General features: G+C 40.6%; 2 protein-coding genes across 5 annotated transcripts in view; one reads left to right on the top strand and one right to left on the bottom strand.

Moving 5' to 3' along the window:
* Nucleotides 1-26,207, bottom strand: part of LOC127586941 (ADP-ribose glycohydrolase MACROD1-like) — a 734,082-nt gene extending 707,875 nt beyond the window's left edge. For all 3 annotated transcript variants that reach the window (XM_052044972.1, XM_052044974.1, XM_052044973.1), the window contains exons 1-3: nt 23,208-26,207; nt 17,025-17,126; nt 900-1,016 (exon numbers count right to left, since the gene is read on the bottom strand). In XM_052044972.1, coding sequence (XP_051900932.1) covers nt 900-1,016; nt 17,025-17,126; nt 23,208-23,511 — 523 coding nt within the window. In that variant the 5' untranslated portion in view covers nt 23,512-26,207. The remainder of the gene's footprint in view (nt 1-899; nt 1,017-17,024; nt 17,127-23,207) is intronic.
* Nucleotides 14,002-15,780, top strand: LOC127586942 (RILP-like protein 2). 2 transcript variants are annotated; one of them, XM_052044975.1, is made up of 2 exons: nt 14,002-14,055; nt 14,197-15,777. In XM_052044975.1, the coding sequence occupies exon 2, from the start codon at nt 14,223-14,225 to the stop codon at nt 14,790-14,792; it is 570 nt and encodes a 189-aa protein (XP_051900935.1). In that variant the 5' UTR covers nt 14,002-14,055; nt 14,197-14,222; the 3' UTR covers nt 14,793-15,777. The 2 variants fall into 2 exon arrangements, with proteins under 2 accessions (XP_051900935.1, XP_051900936.1); XM_052044976.1 differs by having other exon boundaries at nt 14,035-14,060; nt 14,197-15,780.
* Nucleotides 26,208-27,296: the final 1,089 nt, after the last annotated feature.

Raw genomic sequence — 27,296 nt, 5'->3', positions numbered from 1 at the left:
ATAACTGGAAAGGTATTTAAAAATCAGACTTTGTTTCTGGTCTACATTTTAGAACTGTTTTGGATGGGTTCAACAACAACCAGGCTGTGTGAAAAAAGACAGCCAACCCCTTATTGGCATTACAATCCCATAATTTAACATTTTTGGTTACAATGCAGTTGAGTACATAATGTACGTCCTTTATATGAATGGATTTTTGGCCAGTGTTACAGGCAGATTTGATCAAAGTTGTTTATGATGCCAGCAACTAGATTTGCTTTACAATTAAAACCAGCTTAGAAAAGGGATATGACTGTAATTCTTTAAACAATGTGGGGATTGAATGCAGGCCTGTTGGATGGAATCTTTGAAATGGGTGAGTGTAGTAGGAAAAGACATCATGCTTAAGTACTCTCTTATAAAAAGAATTTGTCCAGGTGCCTGTCATCATCCTCTGAAATAAAGTTCCTAGTTAGCAATTATGAATTTGCTAAAGTCCTTTAAAACCCAATTGATGAGTGCCTGAAAGGACTTCCAACTGCATGAATCTTTCAGGTTCATCCTACATTGACTCCTCATTTTATACACCTCAATTAAAGCAACCTTCAGTGTTCCAAACAAAACAACAGCAGTTTCTCCACAAAAATATATTTGCCCAGTCCTAGAAATATCATAGTCATAGAAACATACAGAATGGAAACTGGCCCTTTGACCCACTGAGACAGCTCCAATCAACCTATGTACACTAATCCTATTTTATTCTCCCCATATTCCCATCAACTCCCGCCAGATTCTACTCACCTATATACTAGGGCCAATTTAAATTGGCCAATTAACCTAACAACCAAAACATTTCTTGAAATTTATTCTGTACTCTCTCTAATGTTATCACAATTGTATATTCCTGACAATAAACCAACCTGCATTAACAATTGCATCAATTTCCAGCTTTGTGATATCCTCCTGCAAGAGTGAAACCTTTTCATTCAGAACATCATTCTTCTTGTAGTGTGTTACTGGCTGTTTCAACTTTTCTTCTGCAAAACAAAACAAACAAAATTAAAATAACAAGAATCATGAAAATCATAATTTTCAATGGAAGATATTTCTGACAGAAACATCAAGAAAATGATCATTGGCCTCACTCTTCATACAACGTAGAACAGTAGAGCACCTTGGCCCACCATGTATGCACTGACCATGATGCCAATCTAAACTAATCCCATTAGACAGTACATGGTCTGTTCATGTGTCTGTCCAAATGCCTCTTAAATCTTGCTATCATATCTGCTTCTGCCGCCTCCTCTGGTGTTCCAGGCATTTAACACTCTCTGTGTATAAATCCCTGCCTCATAATTCTCCTATAAACTTTCTTCCTCTCACCTTAAACCTATGCCCTCAAGTATTTGACATTTCTGCCCTGGGAAAAAGACTCCATCTACCCTATCAACACCTCTCATAATTTTCTATTCCTCTATCAGATCTCTCCTCAGCCTCCGACGCTCCAAAGAAAACAGTCCAAGTTCGTCCAACCTCTCCTTACAGCTAATGCACTCCAATCCAGGCAGTGTCCTGGTGAACCTCCTGCACCCTCTCCAAAGCCTCCTCATCCTTCCTATAGTGTAGCAACTAGAACTGCATACAATGCCCCAAATGTGGCCTAACCAAGATTTCACTCAGCTGCCACATGACTTCCCAACTTTTATACTCAATGTCCTAACCAATGAAGGCAAACATGCAGTACGCCTTCTTTACCACCCTATACACTTGTATTACCACTTTCAGAGGACCCTAAGATCCCTCTGTACATCCAAGGGTCCTGCCATTTACTGTATACTTCCCTCTTGCATTTGACCTCCCAAAATGCATCACCTCACACTCATTCAGATGAAACTCCATCTGCCATTTCTCTTCCCAAATTTCCAACTGATCTATATCCTGCTGTATCCTTTGACAAAGTGAAAACTGAACTGGCTTACTGAAAGGAAAGTATAACTTTTGCATTTATTTGTCAGGTTCTTGGTACCTTCCAAAGTATTTTTGTTGATAAAGTACTGTTAAAATTGAAGGTAAATGCAGCAACCTAGTTCCATACAGCAAGAACCGTAACAGTGAGAACCCAAGGAGCATGGCATGAACTGTATCACACTGCACAAGTCTTGCAATATATATTAGGTGCCTAAGAGTCTAAAATAGTGAGAGGCATGTATACATTTATTGCAAATGGGAAATGAGCCATCCACCATGGTGTTCTGTCTTCTCCATAGGCAATGAGGATACAGGAATCAGGTGCTGGTAAATGGGATAGGTGTAGATGGACACTTGATGGTTGGAATGGACATGGTGGGCCAAAAGATCTGTTTCTATGCTGTATGTCTCTATTACTCTGCATTTCCAAAGGGTGCAGAGGCTCACAAGTACCAGCAATCAGTGAGGATAGGCAGCAATACTTCCGGCACGATTATTCTCAACACTGGGGCCCCACAAGGCTGCGTCCTCAGCCCTCTACTCCCTGTACACTCATGATGGTGTGGCCAGATTCTGCTCTCACTCCATCTACAAGTTTGCAGATGATACCACCGTTGTAGGCCGTATCTCAAACAGCAATGAGTCGGAGTACAGGAAGGAAATAGAGAGCTTAGTGGGATGGTGTCATGACAAAACCTTGCCCTCAATGTCAACAAAACAAAAGAGCTGGTCATTGACTTCAGGAAAGGGGGGGGGGGGGTGTACATGCACCTGTCTACATCAATGGTGCTGAGGTCGAGAGGGTTGAAAGCTTCAAGTTCCTGGGAGTGAACATCACCAACAGCCTGTCCTGGTCAAATCACATAGAAGCCACGGCCAATAAAGCTCACCAGCGCCTCTACTTCCTCAGGAGGCTAAAGAAATTTGGTTTGTCCCCTTTGACTCTCACCAACTTTTACAAATGCACCACAGAAAGCATCCTATCTGGTTGTATCATGGCTCGGTACGGCAACTGCTCTGCCCAGGACCGCAAGAAACTGCAGAGAGTTGTGGACACAGCCCAGCGCATTACGGACACCAGCCTCCTCTCCTTGGACTCTCGCTGTCTTGGTGAAGCAGCCAGCACCCACCCAGGACATTCTCTCTTCTCTCCTCTTCCATCGGGTAGAACATACAGGAGCCTGAAGGCACGTACCACCAGACTTAAGGACAGCTTCTACCCCACTGTGATAAGACTATTGACCAGTTCCCTTATACAATGAGATGGACTATGACCTCACGATCTACCTTGTTGTGACCTCGCACCTTATTGCACTGCACTTTGTCTGTAGCTGTGACACTTTACTCTGTACTGTTATTGTTTTTACCTGTACTACATCAATGGCCTCTGTACTGACTCAATGTAACTGCACTGTGTAATGAATTGACCTGTACAATCGGTTTGTAAGACAAGCTTTTCACTGTACCTCAGTACAAGTGACAATAATAAACCAATACCAATACCAGAGCACCTTCTCTAAATACCCGCAGTTCTAACTAGATAAACTATAAGAGAAGTTTTTCTTTAAAACTGAACCACTTTAAAAATGGAAACCAATGATCCATATCTCTACTCTGTAATATGGCCAAGGTTTTCTTTGCAGTGCCAAGACTGTACTTAAAACTATCAGGTTTAAGCTTGGGTGACTAAATAACTCACATGCAAGGAAGCCATTCGTGAGTTTACAAGGCAATCTGGAGTGAAGTTATTAAATACATTTGATCGCTGGCCAAAACACCCCTTTCACTGCAAGTATATATGTTGGGCCTTAATCTCAACTTAAAATTAATTTTATTTTGTCAATAAACAAGGCTGTATGATTTGTTTTTCACAGGAACGTAATACATGGAATCTACCACTTGGAACATAGTGCACAACAATATCAACCTATTCTGCTGTCCATATAAAATCCCTGCTCCTTCTGAACAATATAGTTTTAATTTTTGAAGGAGTACTTTTTTTAAATTTCCTGGACTGTGAAATCTCTTGATTATGAGACAGTAATTTAAACCACATCTGAATGGTTCTCCTAATAGTTTCCATTAAACCTTCCATAAGCAATATGATCAAATTAATAATGTCTTTACATGCATTTATGTAACGCTTACCAAACTCTGGAAGCCTATTGAATCTGTAAGTGGTGAATCTGTAAGTGGTAAAACTAGTGTTCATTTTGCATTTCATTAAATGGTTTAATAAAATTCTAAATGGCTTTATGGCATTTATGTAAAATTTCTTTCTTTAGTGCCTAATGCAATAAAAAGTTCACTTGAACAGTTATACAAATATTAGAATGGGTGCCTGTTCTGAATTTATTCCTGAGGAATTTTAAAAATGAAATAGAGATTCTTTTACATTGAGTTCATTGAATTGTACTCTGATCCATGCTAATTTATAACAGTATTTACTTTCAACACTGTTCACGTTCCCTGTGCTTGGGCAAAGCGTTTGGAGGGAGCTCAGTGAAAATATGCGCAATACAAATGCATGATTTCACATACACAATTCCCAGAATAAATAATGGGCGAGATAAATAGATTACTCACAAAGTTAAGGATAAGAAACAGTAAAACCAAAATCAATGTAAACAATACTTGTCATATTGACATAACACTAGATATTTCTTCTTAACACTGTTAAGATGGCTTTTAAACCACACAAAAGTGAAATCTGCAGGGAACATCAAGGTTCAACAAAAGCAATCAAATAAGATGTTATATTCCCTCATATGATCTCCTGGTGACGAGGAGGCATACAGGAATGAGATACATAGTTTGGGTGGTTGAGTGGTGTCGCAATAATAACCTCGCACTCAATGTCACAAGACTAAGGAATTGATTGTGGACTTCAGGAAGAGGAAGTCAGGAGAACAAATACCAGTCCTCATTGAGGGATCAGCAGTGGAAAGGGTGAGCAGAATCATGTTCCTGGGCCTCAACATTTCAGAGGATTTATCCTGGGCCCAACACATTGATGGCATCACGGAGAAGGCATGCCAGTGGCTCTACTTCGTTAGGGGTTTGAGGAGATTTGGTACGTCACCAAAGACTCCTGTGAATTTCTATAGATGCACAGTGGAGAGCATTCTGACTGGTTGCATCACAGCCTGGTATGGAAGCTCCAAGGCACAGGATTGCAGGAGGCTACAGAGGGTTTTAGACTCAGCCAGCTCAATCAGGGGCACAACCCTCTACGCCATCGAAGACGTCTTCAAGAGGTGGTGCCTCAAGAAGGCAGCATCCATCATTAAGGACCCTCACCATCCAGGACATGGCCTCTTCTCATTACTACCATCGGGGAGGAGGTACAGAAGCATGATGACCTACACTCAACGATTTAGGAACAGCTTCTTCCCCTCTCCCGTCAGATTTCTGAACCTTCCATGAACCCATGAACATTGGCTTTTTTTCTCACCATTTATTTATTTTGTAATTTATAGTAATTTTTACGTCTTTACTACTGCAAAACAACAAATTTCACATCAAATAAGTTATTGATAATAAACTTGATTCTGATTCTCCTATTACCTAGTTGAGCACAAATATAAAACATGCCAAATACTATCCTAACTGGTATCTTTTTGTTTGAATGAATGACTCCTACACAGTAAACGGCAAGACCCTTAAGAGCATTGATGTACAGAGGGATATTGGGGTCCAAGTCCATAGCTCCCTGAAAGCGGTGACACAAGTAGGTAGGGTGGTAAAGACAGCATGTAGCATGCTTGCCTTCATCGGTTGGGGCATTGGGTATAAAAGTTTGGAAGTCAAGTTGCAGTCGTATAAAACTTTAGTTATGCCACATTTGGAGTATTATGTTCAGTTTTGGTCGCCCCATTACAGGAAGGATGTGGAGGCTTTGGAGAGGGTGCAGAGGAGGTTCACCAGGATGCTGCCTGGATTCGTGAGTATCAGCTACAAGGAGAGGTTGGTCTAACTTGGATTGTTTTCTCTGAACATCAGGGGCTAAGGGGAGAGCTAACAGAAGTTTATAAAATTATGAGAGGCATAGAAAAGGGAGATAGTCAGAGTCTCTTTCCCAGGGTAGAAATGTCAAATACTAGAGGGCATAGCTTTAAGATAAGAGGTGGAAAGTTTAAGGGAGATGTGCAGTGCAAGTGTTTTTGTTTTACACAGAGTGGTAGGTGCCTGGAATGCACTAGCAGTGGTGGTGGTAGAAGCAGATACGATAGTGGCGCTTAAGAGACATTTGAACAGATACATGAATATGAAGGAAATAGAGGGATATGAATCATGTGCAGGCAAATGGGATTAGTTTCATTTGGCATCATGGTTGGCACAGACATTCTGGGCTGAAGGGTCTGTTCCTGTTCTACGTATCTATGTATTCTGAAATAGGTGGAGATTGGGGTTGGGTGGGTGGGGAGGTGGGCAGCAACTTTCCTGAAGGTACTGCACTTCCCTGACAGAACAGAATGAAAGGAAAAGATATCCAATTACAATTTGATTAAGGAGACATGAGAGACTGTAGATGCTGGAGGAACTCAGCAGATCAGGCAACATCCATAGAGGGAAACAGACAGTCAATGTTTCAGGTCGAGCCCCTTTACCCAGACCTGAAACATCGACAAGTTGGTGGGATGACACCAGGAAAAAAATAATGATCATAAAAGGTGTTGTATTGTTGTCAGAAAATATCAATGGTTTGTCAATGTCTACAGGAACAAGAAACTGTCACTGTCACCTTGGTCTGACCAATACAATTCTAGTGCCACACAACATCACAACTTGTTTGCACAACAAGTAGACTGACAAATCATTTCCGAGCACCATTCAACTGAAACAGGTTTTATTTTTAACCATACATAATTATCCAGTACTGACATTTTTAATCACTGATATGAAGACACAAATGTTTGTGCTCAAATTGCTACGGAATAAGCCAATAATTATTTTCTTATTTAAAAGGCAGGAAATAAAGTTTGGTGTTTTAATGTATTTGACAGTATAATCTTCTTTGAAATGATTTTATAGCTCTTATCAGTCCTGGAGATTCAATAATAGACATAGTCAAAGGATTTTGCCAAAATATGATTAATGCCTGCTGCTGACAGCAACTGACCATATCCAGGTAAAGGAGAGTAAGATGGTCAATAGTTGGATGCTCTTTCTGATTAATAACTGTTCAAGATAAGAAATTCAAATGCTGAGTGGGTCGTCACTAGCAGAAAGGCAATATGATATGTAGTGAACAAAGGCTCCACTTTAAGCTCCAAGTCACACCCAGGACAATTTAGCAGAGCATAAGAATATAAGAAATAAAAAATAAGGCTGTCGGCCTTATGGTTCCCAAGCCTGCTTGTAAGTAATTACTATCGATTATAAATGGATGATATTCCGGCACTAATCCTTGTGGCAGTTAACTAGCTACAGTTTATTATTCAATCCTCGAACCATACAAATATAGAACATGGAACAGTGCAGCACAGTACGGGCCCTTCAGCCCACAATGTTGTGCCAACCTATATAAACACCTACTCCACGATCAATCTCACCCTTCCCTCCTACACAGCCCATAACCCTCCATTTTTCTTACATCCATATGCCTATCTAAGGCTTTTAAATTTCTCTGTTGTATCAGCCTCTACCACCACCCCCAGCAGTGCATTCCAGGCACCTACCAGTCTCTGTGTAAAAAGCCTCCCTCTGACATCTCCGCTAAACTTTCCTCCACTCACCTTAGACTGATGTGCTCTGGTATTGGTCATTGTCGCCCTGGAGGAAAGGTGCTGGCTATCCATTCTATCTATGCCCCTCATAATCTTATACACCTCTATCAAGTCACCTCTCATCCTGCATCACTCCGAAGAGAAAAGCCCTAGCTCGCTCAACCTTCCCTCATAAGACATGTTCTCTAATCCAGGCAGCGTCCTGGTAAATCTCCTCTGCACCCTCTCCAAAGCTTCCACATTCTTTCTCTAATGAGGTGACCAGAACTGAACACAATCCTCTAAGTGTGGTCTAACCAGAGTTTTACAGAGCTGCAACATTACCTCACAGCTCTTGAACTCAATCCCCTGACTAATGAAGACCAGCACACCATACACCTTCTTAACCACCCTATCAACCTGCGCGAACTTTGAGGGATCTATAGACTTGGACCCCAAGATCCCCCTGTTCCTCCACACTGCTAAGAATCGTGTCATTAACTTTGTACTCTTCCTTCAAGTTCATTCTTCCAAAGTGTATCACTTCACACTTTTCCATATTGAACGCCATCTTCCACTTCTCCACCCAACTCTGCACCCTGTCTAAATCCCATTGTAACCAACAACAACATTCTACACTATCCACAACACCTCCAACCTTCGTGTAATCTGCAGACTTACTAACCCACCCCTCCATTTCCTCATCCAAGTCATTTATAAAAATCATAAAGAGCAGGGGTCCCAGAACAGATCCCTGCAGAACACCACTAGTCACTGACCTCCAGGCAGAATACTCTCCATCTAATACCACCCTCTACCTTCTGTGGGTAAGCCAATTCCGAATCCATACAGCCAAATCTCTATGGATCCCATGCCTCATGACGTTCTGGATGAACCTTGTCAAACGCCTTGGTCCATATACACCACATCCATCGCTCTACCTTCATCAATTTGTTTTGTCACCTCCTTGAAACACTCAATTAGGCTCATGACCTGCCCCTCACAAAGCCATGCTGACTCTCCCTAATAAATTCATAAATCCTGTCCCTAAAAATCCTCTCCAACAGCTTGCCCACCACTGACATAAGACTCACTGGACTATAATTCTCAGGATTATCCCTATTACCTTTCTTGAACAAAAGAACAACACTTGCCATCCTCCAATCCTCTGGTACCAACTCCCATGGCCAAGGAGGACGCAAATATCATTATCAATGCCCCAGCAATCTCCTCCTTCACCTCCCGTAATAACCTGGAGTATATCCTGTCTAGCCCCGAGGACTTATCTATCCTAATGTTTTTCAGGAGCTCCTACACTACCTCTTTCTTAATCTAAACATGCTCCAGCACATTAGCCTGTTCTACGCTGACCTCATATTCATCAAAGTTCCTCGCCCTAGTGAACACGGAAGCAAAACATTCATTAAGAACCTCCCCTACCTCCCCTGCCTCCAGGCACATGTTTCCCCCTTTCTCCCTGAGCAGTCCTACCCTCCCTCTAGTCATCCTCCTGTTCTTCATGTACATGTGGAATGCCTTGGCGTTTTCCTTAATTCTACTCGCCAAGGCCTTCTCATGTCCTCTTCTAGCTCTCGTAAGTCCCTTCTTAAGCTCCTTCCTGGCTACCTTATAATTCTCAAGAGCCCTGCCTGATTTTTGCTTCCTAAACCTTAGGTATGCCTCCTTCTTCCTCTTGACTAAATATTTCACCTCTCTTGTCAACCGTGGTTCCTTTACCCTGCCATCCTTTCCCTGTCTTGGTGGGACAAACCTATCCTGAACCCAATGCAAGTGTTCCCTAAACAGCCTCCACATTTCTACTGTGCATTTCCCTGAGCACATCTGTTCCCAATTTACAATCCCAAGTTCTTGCCTAATACCATCGTAATTAACCCTCCCCCAATTAAACACTTTCCCATATTGTCTGCTCCTATTCTTGCCCGTGGCTATGCTAAAGATCAGGGAGTTGTGGTCACTATCTCTGAAATGCTTGCCCAGTAAGAGGTCTGTCGCCTTACCAGGTTCATTGCCCAGTACGAGATCCAGTATGGCCTCTCCTCTAGTTGGCCTGTCCACATACTGCGTCAGGAATCCTTCCTCAACACATCTAACAAATTCTGCCCCATCTAAACCTTTTGCACTAGGGAGATGCCAATCAATATTAGGGAAGTTTAAGTCTCCTTTGACAACAACCCTGTTAGTTTTGCACCTTTCGAAAATCTACCAACTTATCTGCTCCTCAGTGTCCTGGTGGCTATTGGAGGGCCTACAGAATACTTCCAATAGTGATTGCTCCCTTCCTGTTTCTGACTTCCACCCACACTGTAGTCGATCCCTCCACGACATTCTCCCTTTCTGCAACTGTGATACTATCCCTGATTAGCAATGGCACTCTCCTCCCCACCCTGCTTTTACCTCCCTCCCTCTCCCTTTTGAAACCCCAGAATATCAAGCAGCCAATCCTGCCCTTGCAACAGCCAAGTCTTTGTAATGGCCACAACATTGTAATTCTACATACTGATGCTTGCTCTAAGTTCATCAATCTTATTCTTAATACTTCTCGCATTAAAGTAAACACATTTCAACCCATTCATGTGACTTATTATTTATCCCCAATGCCATGAGCTCTTACCTTGTAGAGTGACTTCTTATGTGGCATCTTGCTGAATACCTTTTGGAAATCCAAATACTCGACATCTACTGGTTCCCACTTAATCATTCTCAAAGATTTTCTCCTAATTTATCAAACATGATTTCTCTTTCGTAAGACCACATTGATGCTGCTTGACTGCATAATGATTTTCTTTAGTAAGAGGCGAAAGATTTATACGATCTGAAGAGATTACTGTCTTGCCATTACTTCCTTAAAACTGAATTCCAAACTTTTCCCAACAACAGATATTGGGCTAACTAGTCTAAAGATTCCTACTTTCTGTAGCTCGTTTCTTGAACAGTAGCATTATACCTGTTTTTTCCAATCTGTTGGGAACTTTCCAGAATTTTCAGAACTTTGGAAGATCATAACCAGTGTATCCATTGCTTCTGCAGCTACTTATTTTAATATAATAGGATGCAGTTCATTGGGTCCATGGAATTTGCCAGCCTTTAGTCCCATTATTTAATATTGTACTTCTTCTCCAATAATGATGGTTTTAAGTTCACCCTTCATTTTCACTCTGATTTTTTTCTATTACTGAGATGCTTTTAGTGCCTTTGATACAAAATTGTTCAAAACCATTTACTTAAGTACCATCATTAATTTCCTTAACATCTTGTTACACATTTTTATACTTTCAGAAACTCCTGCTATCTGTTTCTATATTTCTTGCCATAGTTTCATGATTTATTTCCTCCTTTGCAAGTTACTAGAATTTTCTCAACCACTGATCTTCCCAACATTGCATGCCTTTTCTTTCGATATTCCATGGTGGATATCCTATCTTATAAAGTCTTTATTTCTTAATGTAACACATCTTTGTTGAGAATTACAAAACATCTCCTTCGACGTCTGTCACTGCTTAACTATCATTTTACCTTTTAATCTACTTTTCCAGTCCACAAGCCAATTTTGACTTCATACTTTTGAAATTGACTTCTTTAAGTTTCCCTCTCTAAAACAGAATGTGAAATTCTATCATGTTATGATCACTCTTCCCAAAGTGTCCTTTACCAAGAGATCATTAATTAATCCAATCTCATCTTATATGAACAACCCTAAAATAGCCTGTTCCTTGGTTGGGCTCCACAACAAAATGTCCTTTAAAAAAAACTATCCTAAATAAACTCTATAACCTCGTACACCAAGGTGTCTTGGCCAATTTATTTGTCCAGATTAAAGTTACCCTTGAAAATTGCAGTACCTTTCCTATGAGCCCATGACCAACTATATTTAATGTTAATAGTAGCATACATCAAAAGAGATCACAATTTTGAATTAACTGTTGCCAACTAACATTTCAAAGACTTGAGAACAAAAATCCAGACTGGTACTATGTTCAATGCTGAGAGCGATGAGATGTTAAAATGAAGCCTGCTTGCTCAATTAGCTTAACTTTTCAAATGAGCGCTACTTGAGAGATTTGTTGTATTCCACTATTATGACTCCATGTTAGTATGGCAACTACCAACCCATACCAGAGACAGACAGGGAAGAAACATCTAGTGGTTGCTTTGGCCTGAGGACTGTATGTTGTGTCATGTTAACAATATCTTCAGGACACCTCAAGAACATGAACACTAATTTGCTGGGACTGCCATGACCCAAGAAAAAATAATTTCAAATTTCAATTTACTTCAAGATTTCAAAAAATGACCTAACTAAGGCTTAGCTGATCGTAGAATTGTTGCTTCCTTTTAACATTACAAAATAAATGAAGCAAATTCCACTTACAAAGGAATGCTCAAAAATATTGACCATTTTATGGGAAGAAATGTTGCATGGTTCCATGTGGAACTGCAAACAACTCTCTGCTTAAGTGCCACCAAACTTGGGGTTTCCACACAATTACGCAAAGAAGTAGAAATTGCAGATTGGCTGACTGCTCTTCTGCAGCAACTGACAACTTCAGAGACCAGCAACAGAGCACAAAGTTGCAGAACTTATATTGCAGAGTTGACCTGAGAATCAGGCAGGAGGTACAGAAGCCTGAAGACCCACACTCAACGTTTTAGGTGCAGCTTCTTCCCCTCTGCCATCAGATTTCTGAACGGTCCATGAACACTACCTCGTTATTCCTCTTTTGTGCTATATATGTTTTTTTTGTAACTTATAGTAATTTTTTATGTCTTGCACTGTACTGCTGCCGCAAACCAACAAATTTCACCACATACATCAATGATAATAAACCTGATTCTGATTCTTCAGTCCTCATCACAGCCTTGGTCCTAACATGGATCAAAGAGTTAAATTCAAGAACTGAGATGAGAGAGTCTGCAGTTGACAGCAATGTAGCATTTGAATGAGTGTAGCATCAAGGAGTTCTGGTACAACAGAAATCAATGGGGTTCAAGAAGAAAGCACTTCAGTTGTTGAAGACATATGTCACATAAAGAAAACTCGTTGTGATTGCTGGAGGTCAATCATCCGAGACCTACAACATCATTGCAAGAGTTCAGACTAGTATTCTGGGGCCAATTATTTTCAGATATCTTATCAACGACATGCCTTCTGTCATATGTTCATAAACATTCATTCTCTCCTCCACCAGTAGTGACAACTACATCCCGAAAAAGTTTCTTTTAAAGAAGTCAATCAAAAGGACCCCAGTTCAGTATTCTGCGTTCCCATGCCTGCACGATATGCTTTGTTACTTGATAGTTTGGCCAAGTATGAGACAGGATGGTGGAAAAGCAAGGAATCAGCGGATTTGGAAAACTTCCAACTTCATAATACACGTATCAAGTGATGCATAAATATAACTAAATTAAAAGCAAATAGATGCTTTATAAAGCTTATTGGTTACAGCTGGGAAAACAAAGACCATTGTTAATTAATGACATGGCAGCCTGCATGCAACTACAGAAATTGTCATGTGAAGGGTGCATGGTAATTGGTTGAAAATGCCTTTGGTAATGGGGTGGCTGCTAGATTGGGGAGGAAGGAAGATTGGGGGATGACAGTTTTTTTTTTAAGTATTAATGGATTTATAATATGGATTAAAAAATCTTTATAAAATGTGAGATAAGGGAAAATGTTAAAACGTGAAGCTGAGGATCCATTTTCTTTACTCTCAGTAACTGTATATAAATGCAATATCTATTATTACATACCAAGTCAAATGCAGCCAAAGAGTCCCATATTCACTCACTGCTCTCAGGACACTACACCTATTCTCAGTGCACTACAAGTACAGAAAAACACAGAACTCCTGCTCCCAATCTGTATTTAAATCCATGCCAGTATAGGCCTATTAAAACCACACAAATCGAGAATAGGCATGCGGATGCTGTTCTTTAAAGACTCGAGTGGAAGAGTGAAAATGTGTGAAATGTAAATTAAAATTTAAACAAAAATAAATGTTTGTGGAAAATATTGATTAATATATGTATCATGCAGTCCATTGCAGAATCAGGCGTAGGAAGAAAAAGCAAGCATAAATGCTTATCTGGAGACACAAGAGACAGCAGATGTTGGAAGCTGTAGCAAAAAAACAAACTGCTGGAGGAACCGAGCTGGTCGAACAACATCTGTAGAGGGGAAAGGATTTGTCGCTACCTGAACCCTAGTTCCTCCAGCAGTTCGTTTGTTTCCTCAGCAACGAGATTTTACCAAACGAAACCTTTGATTGCTTCAGAAAAATGTCAATCAAATAATCCCAGCTATTTCCTGTCACGTGAAAATGTTTATCACTTCCCTTCCCTTGCACTCGAAGGGAAGTGATAAAAACATCAGCCGATTCTGGTAAGGCGTGTAATGAAAAATGCGAATCTGTTTGTTTTACAGGTTTATTGTTTGAATTCAAAGAGTGAAACTTAAGCGTGCCATTCGCAAAGCAGTTATTCTTCATCTTGGATGGTCAACTCGTTTTATTTTCATTTTCAGTGAGCGGGAGTTGGAACCACAGGTCGATGGAGGAACTGGACCCCGCATCAGCATTTGACAAAGATCCATTCGAGCTCACGGCTGAAAATGTCTATGATATCTCTTACATCATTGGCCGTGATTTAATCCAATTTAGCAGCTCAGAAGGCTGTAACAGAGTCTCCGAGTTGCAATACAAGATAATCAGAGTCCTGGAAATGCTGGAATGTCTCGTGAACAAACACAACTTAACAGTGGAAACACTAAAAATTGAACGAGACAATCTAAGAACCGAGACGGAAAGACTAAGCAGAGAACTTCAACAGGCAGTAAGCAATTCAAAGCAAAATATTGGGCCGGGCAAACTTGTGGTAGACATCGATGATCCAGATCGCCCTCGTTTCACACTACAGGAACTGCGAGATGTATTACATGAACGGAATAAACTGAAGGCACAGCTGCACGTTGCACAAGAAGAACTTGAGTGTTATAAGAACGGAATAATCGGCACAAAAGAATCTCAACCTGTAAAAATAAGTGAGTCAGGTCCGAGTGCTGGTAGTGAACAAACCATGATTAAAAAGCTTTTTTCTCTTAGACATAAAAAAACTCCTTAAACATCACGTAGACTCGGATGTTCGAAAGATTTGATGAGCATTTATAGAAGGGAATTCTTTAACAGAATTTCAGTACTTTGAAACAGCTGTATAGTGTTATGAAAGAATTTTCAATGTTTACTTTTTTTTACACAATTGATTTTGCAGCCTGTAAAATAACAATGCATTTTTAAAAAATTATAGCAATAATAAAAGGATAGCAAAAAGAAATTTGAAGATTTAATTTTTAAATAACTACTTCTAATTAAATAAAATCTCCAATAAACCATAGTAATTCTGGAAAATCTTCCCATAAACTACACAAAAGTTATTAACACAGCAAATATTTCTCTCAGCCCAACCAATCTTTCTGGTATTTGTCAATGAGAATTTTAGAATAAAAAATCTATGATGCAACCATATTTATTATATGGGACATTAAATTAATGCATCTTCCAGCATGTTCTTATCAATGAAGCAATTGTAGAGATATGGTTTACTACAAACAGCAGTTTGAGACTTCTTCCTCCCTGCAATTCTGAGGAACAAGCAAAGCACCCTGAATTAATATATATAAAAAACGTTTGGAAAGTTTTTTTTATTTTACTTAATGTTGCGTGGAGTTGTCTGTAGCTGGTGTGAAGCCAAAACAATGTGCAGCTACTTCCTGCCAGTGGGCATACACCACTTGCCTTTTATCTCCTTTGACAATTTCATGTCCTGATTATGCCAGTGTCACCGTAAAACTCAAATAACTAGTGATCCATGCAAACTATGCAAAATGATTAGTCCACAGCAGTGAACATGTGTCAAGGACCGGCACTTAATTTCCTATGCAATACATTTACAGAGCATTCCTCCTGCTAAGAAATGAAATCTACACAAAGTACTTTAGTAACATGGATGATAACGTAAGTACATTATCATTTGAATATTGATTAACTGAGTTGTTTCTTTGATAAACCATTGAGTTTTGACAGTTAATGAAAATAAAAAAAAAACTGATGCTGGAAATCTGAAGTTAAAACAGAAAATGCTGGAAACACTCAGCAGGTCAGAAGTATCGTGGAAAGAGAAAAAAGGCCAGTTTCAGGTCAAAGACGCTTCATCAGAACTAGAAAAGAGACTTTTTATTAAAAAAAAGTAATTTTAACACAGGTAATTGTGGAAGAAATAGATAGGACATAAGAAACATCTATGATGGGGTGAAACCAGGTCAAATGGGTTAATGGAGCATTTGGATGGTGATTATACTTGTTTTTCTCGTGTGCTGCTAATAGCAGGGCTATGGGACATGCTCAGTGGGTCAGACTGCCCTAACGGAGAGAGGAAAAACAGCCAAAATCACAGATAAAGAAATGGTCAGTTCTGATACAGACAGAAACAGTGAATTACCTAGTTTGTGAATTCAATATTGAATCCTGGAGACTACAGTAGTTTTACAGTTTCAGGTTATCCAGCTTTCAAGAATATTGTCTACAATTATTCAACTGTCATAATGTGGACTTGAGTGGAAGTATTGATTCCCTATTCAGTTATTAGAATTGCACAAGTTATTTGAGGTAGCTTAATCGCATACTTGTTAACAGGATAAGATTGTGAACACTTCTAATGCAGCAGTGGACTTAGGAATGCCAAGTTAATGAAATTAGTTTTATTCTGCTCGTCCTGATTTGATGCATCTTCTGGAGAGAACGCAGACTGGACTGGGAAGGGTTTGGGTTCTTCAGTGTAATTTCCATTCTTTGTTTATCTCTGATAATAACAACCATATTATTGTAAGGAAGTCCAATCCTGTGCTCACCAAACATTCACACATGTAAAGTTTCAGTCCAACCTTGACTAAGAACTTTGGCTAATTGTTTCCCCCACTGCCACCTTTTACCCATATTTCTGTACTGGTTACAAACTGCTGAAACAACTTCTAATTCTGATGAAAGATCAGTGACATGAATATTAAGTCGTCTTCTTTTTCTATCTTAACCTTTTCCATCTTAACCTTTTCCTGCTGAGCATTTACACCATTTTCTGTTTTGTTTCCAAACACATCGCTTCCCTATTTTCTTCATGCCTAAGCACTTCACTCTACACAGATTTAGTAACTACTAAAAACTAATCAGGGTTAAAATAGGACTTCCATCCTGAAAACCTATTTGAATAGAAAGAAAAGATATGGAATCACTGTTTACAGGCCTAAATTTTTAAGTCACCATCAAATTTATTTCCCTTTCAATATCAAAGTTTATTACTCACCCGTAGAAAAGTCCTTCCATGTTTGAATTTCATCAAGGATGACAAATCTTTCTGCTTTGTAGTAACTTCTTCTCTCTGTATGATCAAGTTCCTTTAAGTGCTCTTAAAAAGAAAAAAAATTCTGTTAATTTCTAGCCTTGTTTTTTTTCAATGGGGTTTCCTTATTCCACTTTAAATCATCCCACACATCAGGCCCTCAACAATAAACAGCCAATCAACCTATTCCTTTATTAATATTTAATAGAACTTTAACTGTAGTCAAATGCTGACATTATATTTCATGGTTCAATATATTTCTTCTGGATCTGAGCACAATGCACTCATGCATAATGTAAGGATGAAAGCATTCTCCAACACAAACATAACATTTTAACAGACTGAATTTGTATTATTTTAAATTAAATATTTACAACTTGCATCCCCTACATTATAACTAACAGAAATTGTCATATATTTTATACACATCCACTTCACTTTACCTTTCTTAAATTAAGTCCAATTCCCTTGCTAGGATTACAGATCAATGAGTGGAACCTGCTCTCAAATGATTCATTCAAGCCTCCATTTCTTTTTAATTCATTCCTAGGATGTAGGCATTGCTGGAAAGATCAACATATGACTGTACGTCCTAGTTGCCCTAAGAAGATAATGATGCAACTGAGCAGCTTACTAGATAACTTATCAGGACAGTTGACAGTCAACTGAAACATTTGCCCAACTGCTTTTACAGTTAAATCAATGCAGAACTAAGAATCAAACAAATTTAAGTAGACTGTAATTGGATAATATGTTTAAAATATCTACTAGTTCTGTCCAGAGCTGTTACCTTAGAATGATGTGAATACTATAATCTGAGCACATTCATTGCTCAGATGAATTAGTACTAAACAACTGTTAGAATATTTTTCTTTGAACTCCTAGGACTTTCTATTCAGTAATGTTATTCCAATAATTTAAGCATACATACAAGAAACTATGATACAAAATGACAGTGTCCAGCTTGCATCTAGTAGGTTATTCAGATTCCCATGGACCTTAAGAGATGTGTGAAAAAACTTGGAAAGGTAGAAGACACTACACAATTGTACTTTTGGAATTTTTTTAAATACATATTACTGCCAAAGCTCAGAAACTCAAGTTCTTGACACTACACAGCAGGATGGATGTGTAAGTGGTAAAAAGGACCAAAAGGGATGTGATTATGGCTGTAGAATTTTCACTGAGGAGAAATTGACCAGGCTGGGATTATTTACTTTGAAGCCGAGGGGAGATTTAATTGAGTATATAAATTGTTAGGCCACATCTAGAGTATTATGTGCTAGAGAGGTTGTGGAGGTGATTCACCAGGATGTTGCCTGGATTGGAACATTTCAATTATACAGAGAGACTGGATAGGCTAAGTTTGTTTTCCCTGGAGCAGAGGAGACTGAGGGGTGATCTGAAAGAAGTATATGAAATTGAGGGTGAGAGGTCAGATAGTTAAAAACTGTTTTCCCATGGTAGGTGTGTCTTAAGTCAAAGGGGCATAGGTTTAAGGTAAGAGATGTGAGGTTTAGAAGAGATCAGTTTTCTTTCCACACCATGTTTGGAGTATAGGTTGGACTGCCTGAAAAGGTGGTGGAGGCAGATGCTCTCAAGACACTTAAGAAGCATCCAGACAAGTACTTGAATTGCCAAGGTATAGGGTATGGACTACACATGGATAAATGGAATTAGTGTGGATAGGTACAATGAGCAGCATGGACTTGATGGCCAATAGATCTGTTTCTGTAACACTCTGACACTAGGAAAGATGAGAGAGCTAGGTGGGAAGCACATGAAGCAAAAGAGTTAATGACAGAGTGACAGATTTGAAGTGGTGCAAAGAGCCAGTACAAGTACAATGGGCCAAATGGCTCTATTCTACACTGCAAGACTGCACCATTCAGGCACTCCCGTGAAGCTGCTTTGAATGTTTCTCCAGGTTAAAGGGGCAATGTACAATTGAAGTAACATTTGTTCTGAGGAATTTATTGCAAAGCTGATTTATTTATTTTTATATATTTGGCACACTTCAAAGTGAAAATAGCTATTGCAAATTGGTACAAATTATTTATATAAAATTTTATCTGACCATTTAAAAACAAAAAGTATAATGAATTGTCAGCACGGATTTCAAGAGGTTAATAGATTTTTCTTAAGAGATAGAGAGAGTAGACAATGGTAATTAATCTAGATTTTCAAAAACCCTTAATAAACTTGCGAGGCTGTGGTTAGTGTGGGATAAGTAGCAGAATGCATTGCTTGCTCATTTCAAGACAAAAAGTAGAGAGAAATATAAGACAGCTATTCCAGTGGAATGTGGATGATGGTTGATCACAATTTACACTAACAATTTAGACTGGAATCGAGAACAATTTCTAACTTTGTGGCTGATACCAAACCAGAGGGATAGTCATTCGTGAGGTGGATGGCAACAAATTGCAGGAGTACATTAACTAAACTGCAAAATGGATGAATAATTTATGAATGAGATTCAACACACTCCTGTGAGGTTGCACATTTTGGTAGAAGGAATAGGGAGGTCACTTATTTCTTGGAAAGTGCAAGTCAAGGTGGAGCAGAAATACAAAGGGATCTCAGTACACCAATCACTGAAGTTGCACCTCAGTTTAGCAAGGCCATAAACAGTCAACCACTAGGGTTTACCTCTAGAGGAACAGCATTGAAAAGTAGGGAGGTTATTGTTTAAAAAATGTAACTTTGGTTAGTTCTGCTCCACATTTTATGAAATGGACAGAGGGACTGGAGACAATGCAGAGAAGGTTCACAAGAATGAAACCAGAAATATAAGGCACTACATTCTAGGAAAGAATGAACAGACTAGGTTTCTCTTATATCTTTAAAATGATGACTGCTTTGATGGAATAGATGCAGAGAAAGTTGACTGGACTAATGCCTGGAATGAACAGGTTGTCTTGAAAGAAAAGGTTGGAAGGGCTTGGCTTGTATGCACTGGAGTTTGGCAGCGTGAGAGTGTACTTGATTGTTGCACATAAGATCCTGAGGAGTCTTGATGGGGAAAGACTGTTTCCTCTTTCGGGAGAATCTTGCATTTGGGATTATTGTTTAAAAAATAATGTGCAGCAATTAATTCATGAAGTTTTTTTTTGAAGTTCATGAGTCATTTGAAGTCTTATTCAAAGAGTGGTAGAAGTAGAGTTACCAACAGGATCCTCCTCAACTGCCTTCCTCCCAATGGCCAAATGAGTGCTCTCCCAATAACACTGTGGACTACATCCATGTAGAGGCACTTTGGACAGGATCTTCACTGCAAAACAACCCCCATGAAAAGTGCAGGGAAGCAGCATCAACCACATCCACCCCCACTACACATGGCCTTCTTTGACCTCACTTGAATCCATCAATCAGAAAGGGCTGTAGAACATCATCAAACTTGGCTGCAGGTAGAATTTCTTATATTTGGTCCATGAAGCATAAAAGCCATGATCCTAACCAATCTCAGTGAAAACCAGTGTTAAACAAAACTCTGTCCTCTCCCCAACACTTTTTGCAATTCCAATCTAATGGAAAACTGTTCAACTTGTGGCATCTATTCTCCAGAACAAGGTCACCTGAACATCAGTAGTCAAGCTGCAGTAGGCATTCAACACTGTTATGTTCAGTAGCTAAGCCTCAAAACCTTGTTTACTCATTTACCAAAGCATGAGGATGATAGGCCCTCCAACAATAAAAGCTCACAGTGAGACCTTGGAAAAATGTAGACCACTCCCCATGTCTCAGAGGCCTTAGCGAAGGCAGACATCCCTAATGAAATACAACTGGCCTTAGATACATCAACACAGTCTTTGATCAAATGAGGAAAAGGGTATTTGAAGATGGTGCACCAAGAACTGATGATCCTGCCCCTCTATAAGCTTCTGAAATCTGGACTACCGACTGCAGACATCTCAAGGCACTGAAAAAATGCTATCAATGGTGTCTCTTTGCAAAAATCCTCCACATTCATTGTAAGGGTAAATGAATCAACATCAGCATCCTCTTTAGGCCAACATCCCCAGCATTTTGGTCCCAGATACCCTCAATCAGCTGCACTAGTCACATTATTTGCATACCCCCTACCAAGCTCCCAAAAGAGACTCTAGTCTGAGCTCTGTCATGGGAGGAGTTGAATACATGGATAGAGAAAAAGATCTCTAAAGGTCTCCAACCTTCCATGTCCCCTGGGAAACTTGGGTCCATGACTGTTCAAAGTGGAGCAGAATTCAGGATTGTATTGAGAATCTTGAAGCTATGCATTGGAAGCACAAAGAAACACCGTGTAAGCAGTGGAAGAAGTGCACCATCTCACAAACTACTGTTACGAGCCAGGTCGCCACTTGGTAAATGTCGCTCTAAGGCACCTGGACAGTAGAGTAGTAGTGTGTGTGTGGTGTTATCTACAAGATGGCAAGATTATAATTGGAGCTGGACTGGCTGTTTGCACAGTTGGGGGGAGAGAGAGAGAGAGACTGCTGGTCTCTGTACCTATGGATGAGGAACAATAGATGTGTCTGTCACTACAATCCATGTATGGATTTCTGGAGCAATCAAGTGGAGTCCACTTTGTCATTAACCTGTACTGGAAGGCAGGTATTTCTGTGGGCGGCATATATCGAATGCCTTCAGGGTGGCAGATACTTTGAAACAAAGCAGTGGAGATCTTCGGAAATTGAGGTGTCGTATGCGTTCCATCGTGGAACATGTGGATTTTGTAAATTCTCTCTACATTTTCTCTTCAGTCAACAGTGGTTTTGCAAAAGCTTTTGCTCACGTTCTACCTTATGACTTGCTGAACTGAACTTTGAGAACTATTCCTAGACTTCGGGTTTGGGATTTTGCCACACACACACTTCGAGTTTAGTTTTGGGGTTAATGTTTAATATCTAACTTTCATTTTTCTTATTATTACAAGTAGTTATTAATAAAATAGTTTCTAACACTTATACGTGGCTCATTGTGTTTCTATTGTTGCTGGTACGTAACACTACCCAGCCACCTGCCCTATCAGCCACCACCTGCTTCATCTGTGGAAGGGTCTGTGGTTCCCACACTGGTCTCATCAACCACCTCAGAACCTACAAAACTGGAGTGGAAGTAAATCATCCACTATCCCAAGGTACTGCCTAAGAAGAGAAGGAAAAGAATATGGTTAAGGCAGAGATAGATAGATTCTTGATAAGCAAGGGAGCAAAAGGTTCCCACAGGTAAATGAGAATTCTGAATGGGCTATTATCAGATCAGCCATTATCTTATTAAATGTCAGGACAAGCTCAAGGGCTTGAGTGCCCAACTCTTGCTCCTGTTTCATATGTTTTTACATGTTTCTACCTGTAGGGAAGAAAGTAACTAGAAACAATCACCATTAAGGAATCTGGAACATACAGGAGTCCACTTAGTTAAGAAGGAACAACTTTGCCCAAAGTGCATTGAGAACGTTGAACTCGGAACTTGCAACTCACTACTGCAAGGAGTGTATGAAGAAAACTGTATAGCTGCATTAAAGAAGTTAGACATGGATATGAGGGAGGAAATAGAGAATTATGCTTTTAGAGTTAATGAGAGAAATTGGATGTGGCTCCAGTGAAACACAAATGCCAGCATGAACCAGTTAGCCAAATGGCCTGCTTCTGCCATATGCTATCCAATTACTTTGTGGAAGATATTCAATGCTGCATGCATTAATTATAAACTTTTATATGGTGCAATTTACAGTGAAGGTCCTCAATATATTGCAATATCAGATGTATTATTTAAGTAGGATAGTGCACTTTAATAGTAATGAAGGGTCTCAAAATATTGCAACCCTCGGTGCATAAATTACGTCTTTTTAAAGCAATAAACTTTCATTGAGCGTAATTTAGAAAACTGTCGACCTGTTCAAAAAGTCACCTCACAAATATAAAGTTAGAATGTTTTTTTATTGTATCTGGGGCAAGTCCACCATGCGGGTTATTGGTATACCTGTTACATTGGAAAACGTAAACGTTCAACCTTTAGAAATTCTTCTGCTGCAAGGGGGTATTAAATGTCAAGCGATTTATCCTCGGTGTTTGTATGCAGCGGGGAGGGGAGCATGTTTGGCGTTTGTGTATGTGGAAAAGATTGCGGGGGAACGGGGCGGGGGGGAAGCACAAAACTTACTTTTGGCCACACTCCAGTCGGTGGTGGGGAAAGTTGGGTTAAACTCCTTGGAAGCCATGCTGCTGGCGGAGGAGGTGGAGAGAGAGGCGCAGGTGACGGCGCTCGCCGGCGAGTGGCGCAGGCGCAGGCGCGAGCCCGGGCGACCGGCGGACAACAGCGGGCACGCGGGCGGCCGTTGGCCGCGCGAGGCGTTTGAACCGGCCGCCCGCTGCTGGCTCGCGCTCACCGACCGCGGCCCGCGCCGCTCCCAGCTCCTCCTCCGGGCCAGAAGGAAAGCCAGCTGTCGCCCGATCGGAAACGGCATAGCGATCGATCCCGAACTCGCTTCCCTGATAAAGTCGGCGATTGAAATGATTTTTAATTAATATTTAATCACGTTTGGGGACGCTTCCTGTCACGTGGCCCGACCAGTTGGCCAATTATAGACGAGAGGGGCGGGACTCCCTGACGCAAGGGCCTCTGGAAGTTGTAGTTTTAGCTAGAAGACCCAACGTCAGCGTGCTAAATGAAGCAAAAACGACAAGCGTTGAAGCCAACGTTATCAAGAACCAACTAAGATGAAGTGGTCATGTTGTTCAGATGAAAGACCAACGTCTGTGGAAACAAATCTTCTGCTCCCAGCTTAAAGTAGGCAAACATAAAAGAGGCGGACAACAGAAGAGATTCAAAGACGTCTTAAAAGCCAACATGAAGAAATGTAGCATCGACATCAACAAGTGGGAAACCAATGCCAAGGACAGGAAACTCTGGCAAACCATCATCTGAGAAGGAACAGCAAATTTCAAAGGCAACAGATGTGCAGAATTAGAAGAAAAGAGAAGAAAATGGAAAGAGAGGCAGCAGCAACCAAAGCCCGATCTGCCATATGGAACCACCTGTCCTGAATGCGGAAGAACTTTCAGAGCCGAGACTGGACTCATAGGCCACTTGAGGGCCCATAAGTAAATCAACGGAACGAAGACCATCGTCCTTGACCTCGAGGGATAGCCACGACAACGACGATTTGCTCAATTTCAAACGACCAATTCTTTCCCATTTCAAGCACAAATATCAACACTTCGGTGTTTATTCTATTTCAGTCATTCTACAAAGAGAATTTTCTTAGTTAAAAAAAAGGAGACCTTGATAAAATAATGATCTAGAGTGGACGACGCAGATGAAGAGAATGTTTCCGCCCGCGGGAAAATTGAGAAGTGTGGACCATGTGAACACAGAATCATAAAAATGCTGGGAATCTGAATTAAAAACAAAACAAACTGTTGGAAATACCCATCAGGACAAGTAATATCTGTTGAGAGAGAAACGAAGTTAACTTTTCCGGTGACCTACACTTCAAAGTTAAATGCATTTCTTGCTCCACAGATGCTTCCTGACCTGCTGAGTATTTCCAACTTTTTATTTAATTTCAGACCATGGATAAAAGATAGTTACCAATAACTTAAAAGGAATCAACCATTCTCTGAGTAAACAAGTTTCTTCTTGATTTTGTTAAAGTTATTATTAACTATCTTTTATTCAGGGTCTGAAATTTAAAGAAGAAAACATTGGAAAACTCAGCAGATTGCACAGCACCTGCAGAGACAGAAGCAGAGTTAACCTCTTAGGTGACTTAAACTTCAAAGTTAACTGCATTTCTTGCTCCACAGATGCTGCCTGGCTTGAGTGTTTTCAACATTTTGACTTTTTTTAATTTGAGATTCTGGGTGGAGTCGATCGAATGTGAGGAGAATAAAATGTGAGTTTAGATGGGTGTCTGGTGGTCAGCGTGGATTTCTGGGCAGAAGATCTTGTTTCTGTACTTCTGAGTCTAATCCATACTCCCATTATATGTAGTTTAACACTTCGGGAGCCGAAGGAAAATTAGAAACAAATGCATCCCTTGTATTTACAGAATCAGGATCAGGTTTATTATCACTGACATATGTCATGAAATTTGTTGTTTTGCAGCAGCAGTATAGTGTGAGACATAAAAATTACTATAAGTTACATAAATAAATAAATAGTGGAAGAGGAATAATGAGGTCGTGTTCATAGGTTTATGCACTGTTCAGAAATCTGATGGCAGAGGGGAAGAAGCTGTTCCTAAAACATTGAGTGTGGGTCTTCAGGCTCCTGTACCACATCCCCAATGGTAGTAATGCAAAGAAAGAGGGCATGTCCCGGATGGCGAGGGTCCTCAGTGATGGATGCCGCCCTCTTGAGGCACCACCTCTTGAAGATGTCCAATACTTACTTGGGCCCTTGGGTTACAGCTATACAAGATGTTAGTGAGACCGCACTTGGAGTATTGTGTGCAGTCTGGTCACCTAGCTAGAGGAAGGATGTCATAAGCTGGAAATGGTGCAGAAAAGATTCACAAGGCTGTTACTGGGACTAGAAGGCTTGAGTTATAAGGAGAGACTGGATAGGCTGGGGGGGTGACCTTATAGAGGTTTATAAAATCATGAGGAGCACAGATACGGTGAATGCTCATAGCCTTTTTCCCGGGATAGAGGAGTCTAACACCAGAAAGCATAAGTTTAAGGTGAGAGAGGAAAGATTTAAAGAGGATCTGAGGACAACTTTTTCCACACAGAGGGTGATTAGCATATGGAATGAGCTGCCAGAGGAAGTGGTCGAGGTGGGTACAATTACAAAATTTTAAAGTAATTTGGACAGGTACATTGATAGGAAAGGTTTAGAGGATATGGGCCAAACACAGGCAAGTGGGACTAGCTCAGGTCGGCAACTTGGTCGGCATGGACAAGTTGGGCCGAAGGGCCTGTTTCTATACTGTATAATTCTTTGACTCTAATACAAAAGGAGGCAATTTGACCCATCAGATTAATGCCAGTTCCCAAAAGAGCAATTCCATTAGTTCTATTCCGCAATGCACTCTGTGCTAACCCAATGTAACTGCACTGTGTAATAAATTGATCTGTACGATCGGTATGCAAGACAAGTTTTTCACTGTACCTCGGTACAAGTGACAATAATAAACCAATACCAATACCTCCACACCTATTATTTACTTGTAGCACTGCAACTTATTCTCCCTCACATTCCTGTCCTGTCAACTTTCTTTATATTAATTTTGCCTCTTACATAGACTAAAGGGTAATTTACAGCTGTCAGTTAACCTATATGCATATATTTGGAATGTGGAAGGAAACCAGAGCACCCAAAGGTACTCATGTGCTCACAGGAAGAACAACCAAACTCCACATAGACGTCACCAAATGTTCACATCAAACCCAGCAGCATTAATTGCTGAAAAACACGATGATGCTGAAGGAACTCAGCAGGCCAGGCAGCATCCATGCAGAAAAGCAGGCGGTCAACGTTTCAGTTCAGGACTGAAGATAGGAAAAGGGGAAGCCCAATATATAGGAGGGAAAAGCAGAGCAGTGATAGGTGGACCAAAGAGGGGAGGTGGGGTGGGCACAAGATGGTGATAGGTAGATGCAGGTAAGAGATAGTGATAGGCAGGTGTGGGGGAGGAGGGGAGAGCAGACCCACTAGGGGATGGGTGAAAGGTAAGGAGAAAAAGGTAGGGAAAAAAAGAGGTTAGGAAAGGGAAGAAGAGAAGAAGCCTGGTTGGGGGGAGGGTTGTGGGGAAGTGGGGTGGGGATTACTTAAAGTGGGAGAATTCAATGTTCATGCTGTTAGGCTGCAAGGTTCCAAGATGGAAAATGAGGTGCTGTTCCTCCAGTTTGCGCTTGGAATTCTCCTGGCAGTGGAGGATGCCGAGGACTGACATATCAGTGATAGTGTGGGAGAGGGAGTTGAAGTGACTGGCAATGGGGAGATGCAGATCACAGTTATGGACAGAGCGCAGATGTTCTGCGAACTAGTCACCTAGTCTGTGTTTGGTCTGACTAATGTAGAGGAGGCCTCTTTTGGAGCACCAAATGCAGCAGATGATATTAAGGGAGGTGCAGGTGAATCTCTGTCTCACCTGAAATGACTGTTTGGGTGCCATGATGGAGGTGGTGTAGGGGCAGGTGTTGCACCTATGGTGGGGGCAGTGGAAAGTTCCCCGGGTAGGAGCGGGATGGGTGGGGGGGAGGAGGAGTGAACTAGGGAGTCGTGGAGAGAGCAGTCCCTACG

The sequence above is a fragment of the Pristis pectinata genome, chromosome 38 (assembly GCF_009764475.1).
Source record: "Pristis pectinata isolate sPriPec2 chromosome 38, sPriPec2.1.pri, whole genome shotgun sequence".
NCBI classification, from domain to species: Eukaryota; Metazoa; Chordata; class Chondrichthyes; order Rhinopristiformes; family Pristidae; genus Pristis; species Pristis pectinata.
The sequence above is the reverse complement of the archived record's forward strand: the minus strand, read 5'-3'. Positions and strand labels throughout refer to the sequence as shown.

Bases quoted from the DNA above. Each gene is read 5' to 3' on its own strand.
- LOC127586942 (XM_052044976.1), top strand. From the start codon at position 14,223: ATGGAGGAACTGGACCCCGCATCAGCATTTGACAAAGATCCATTCGAG.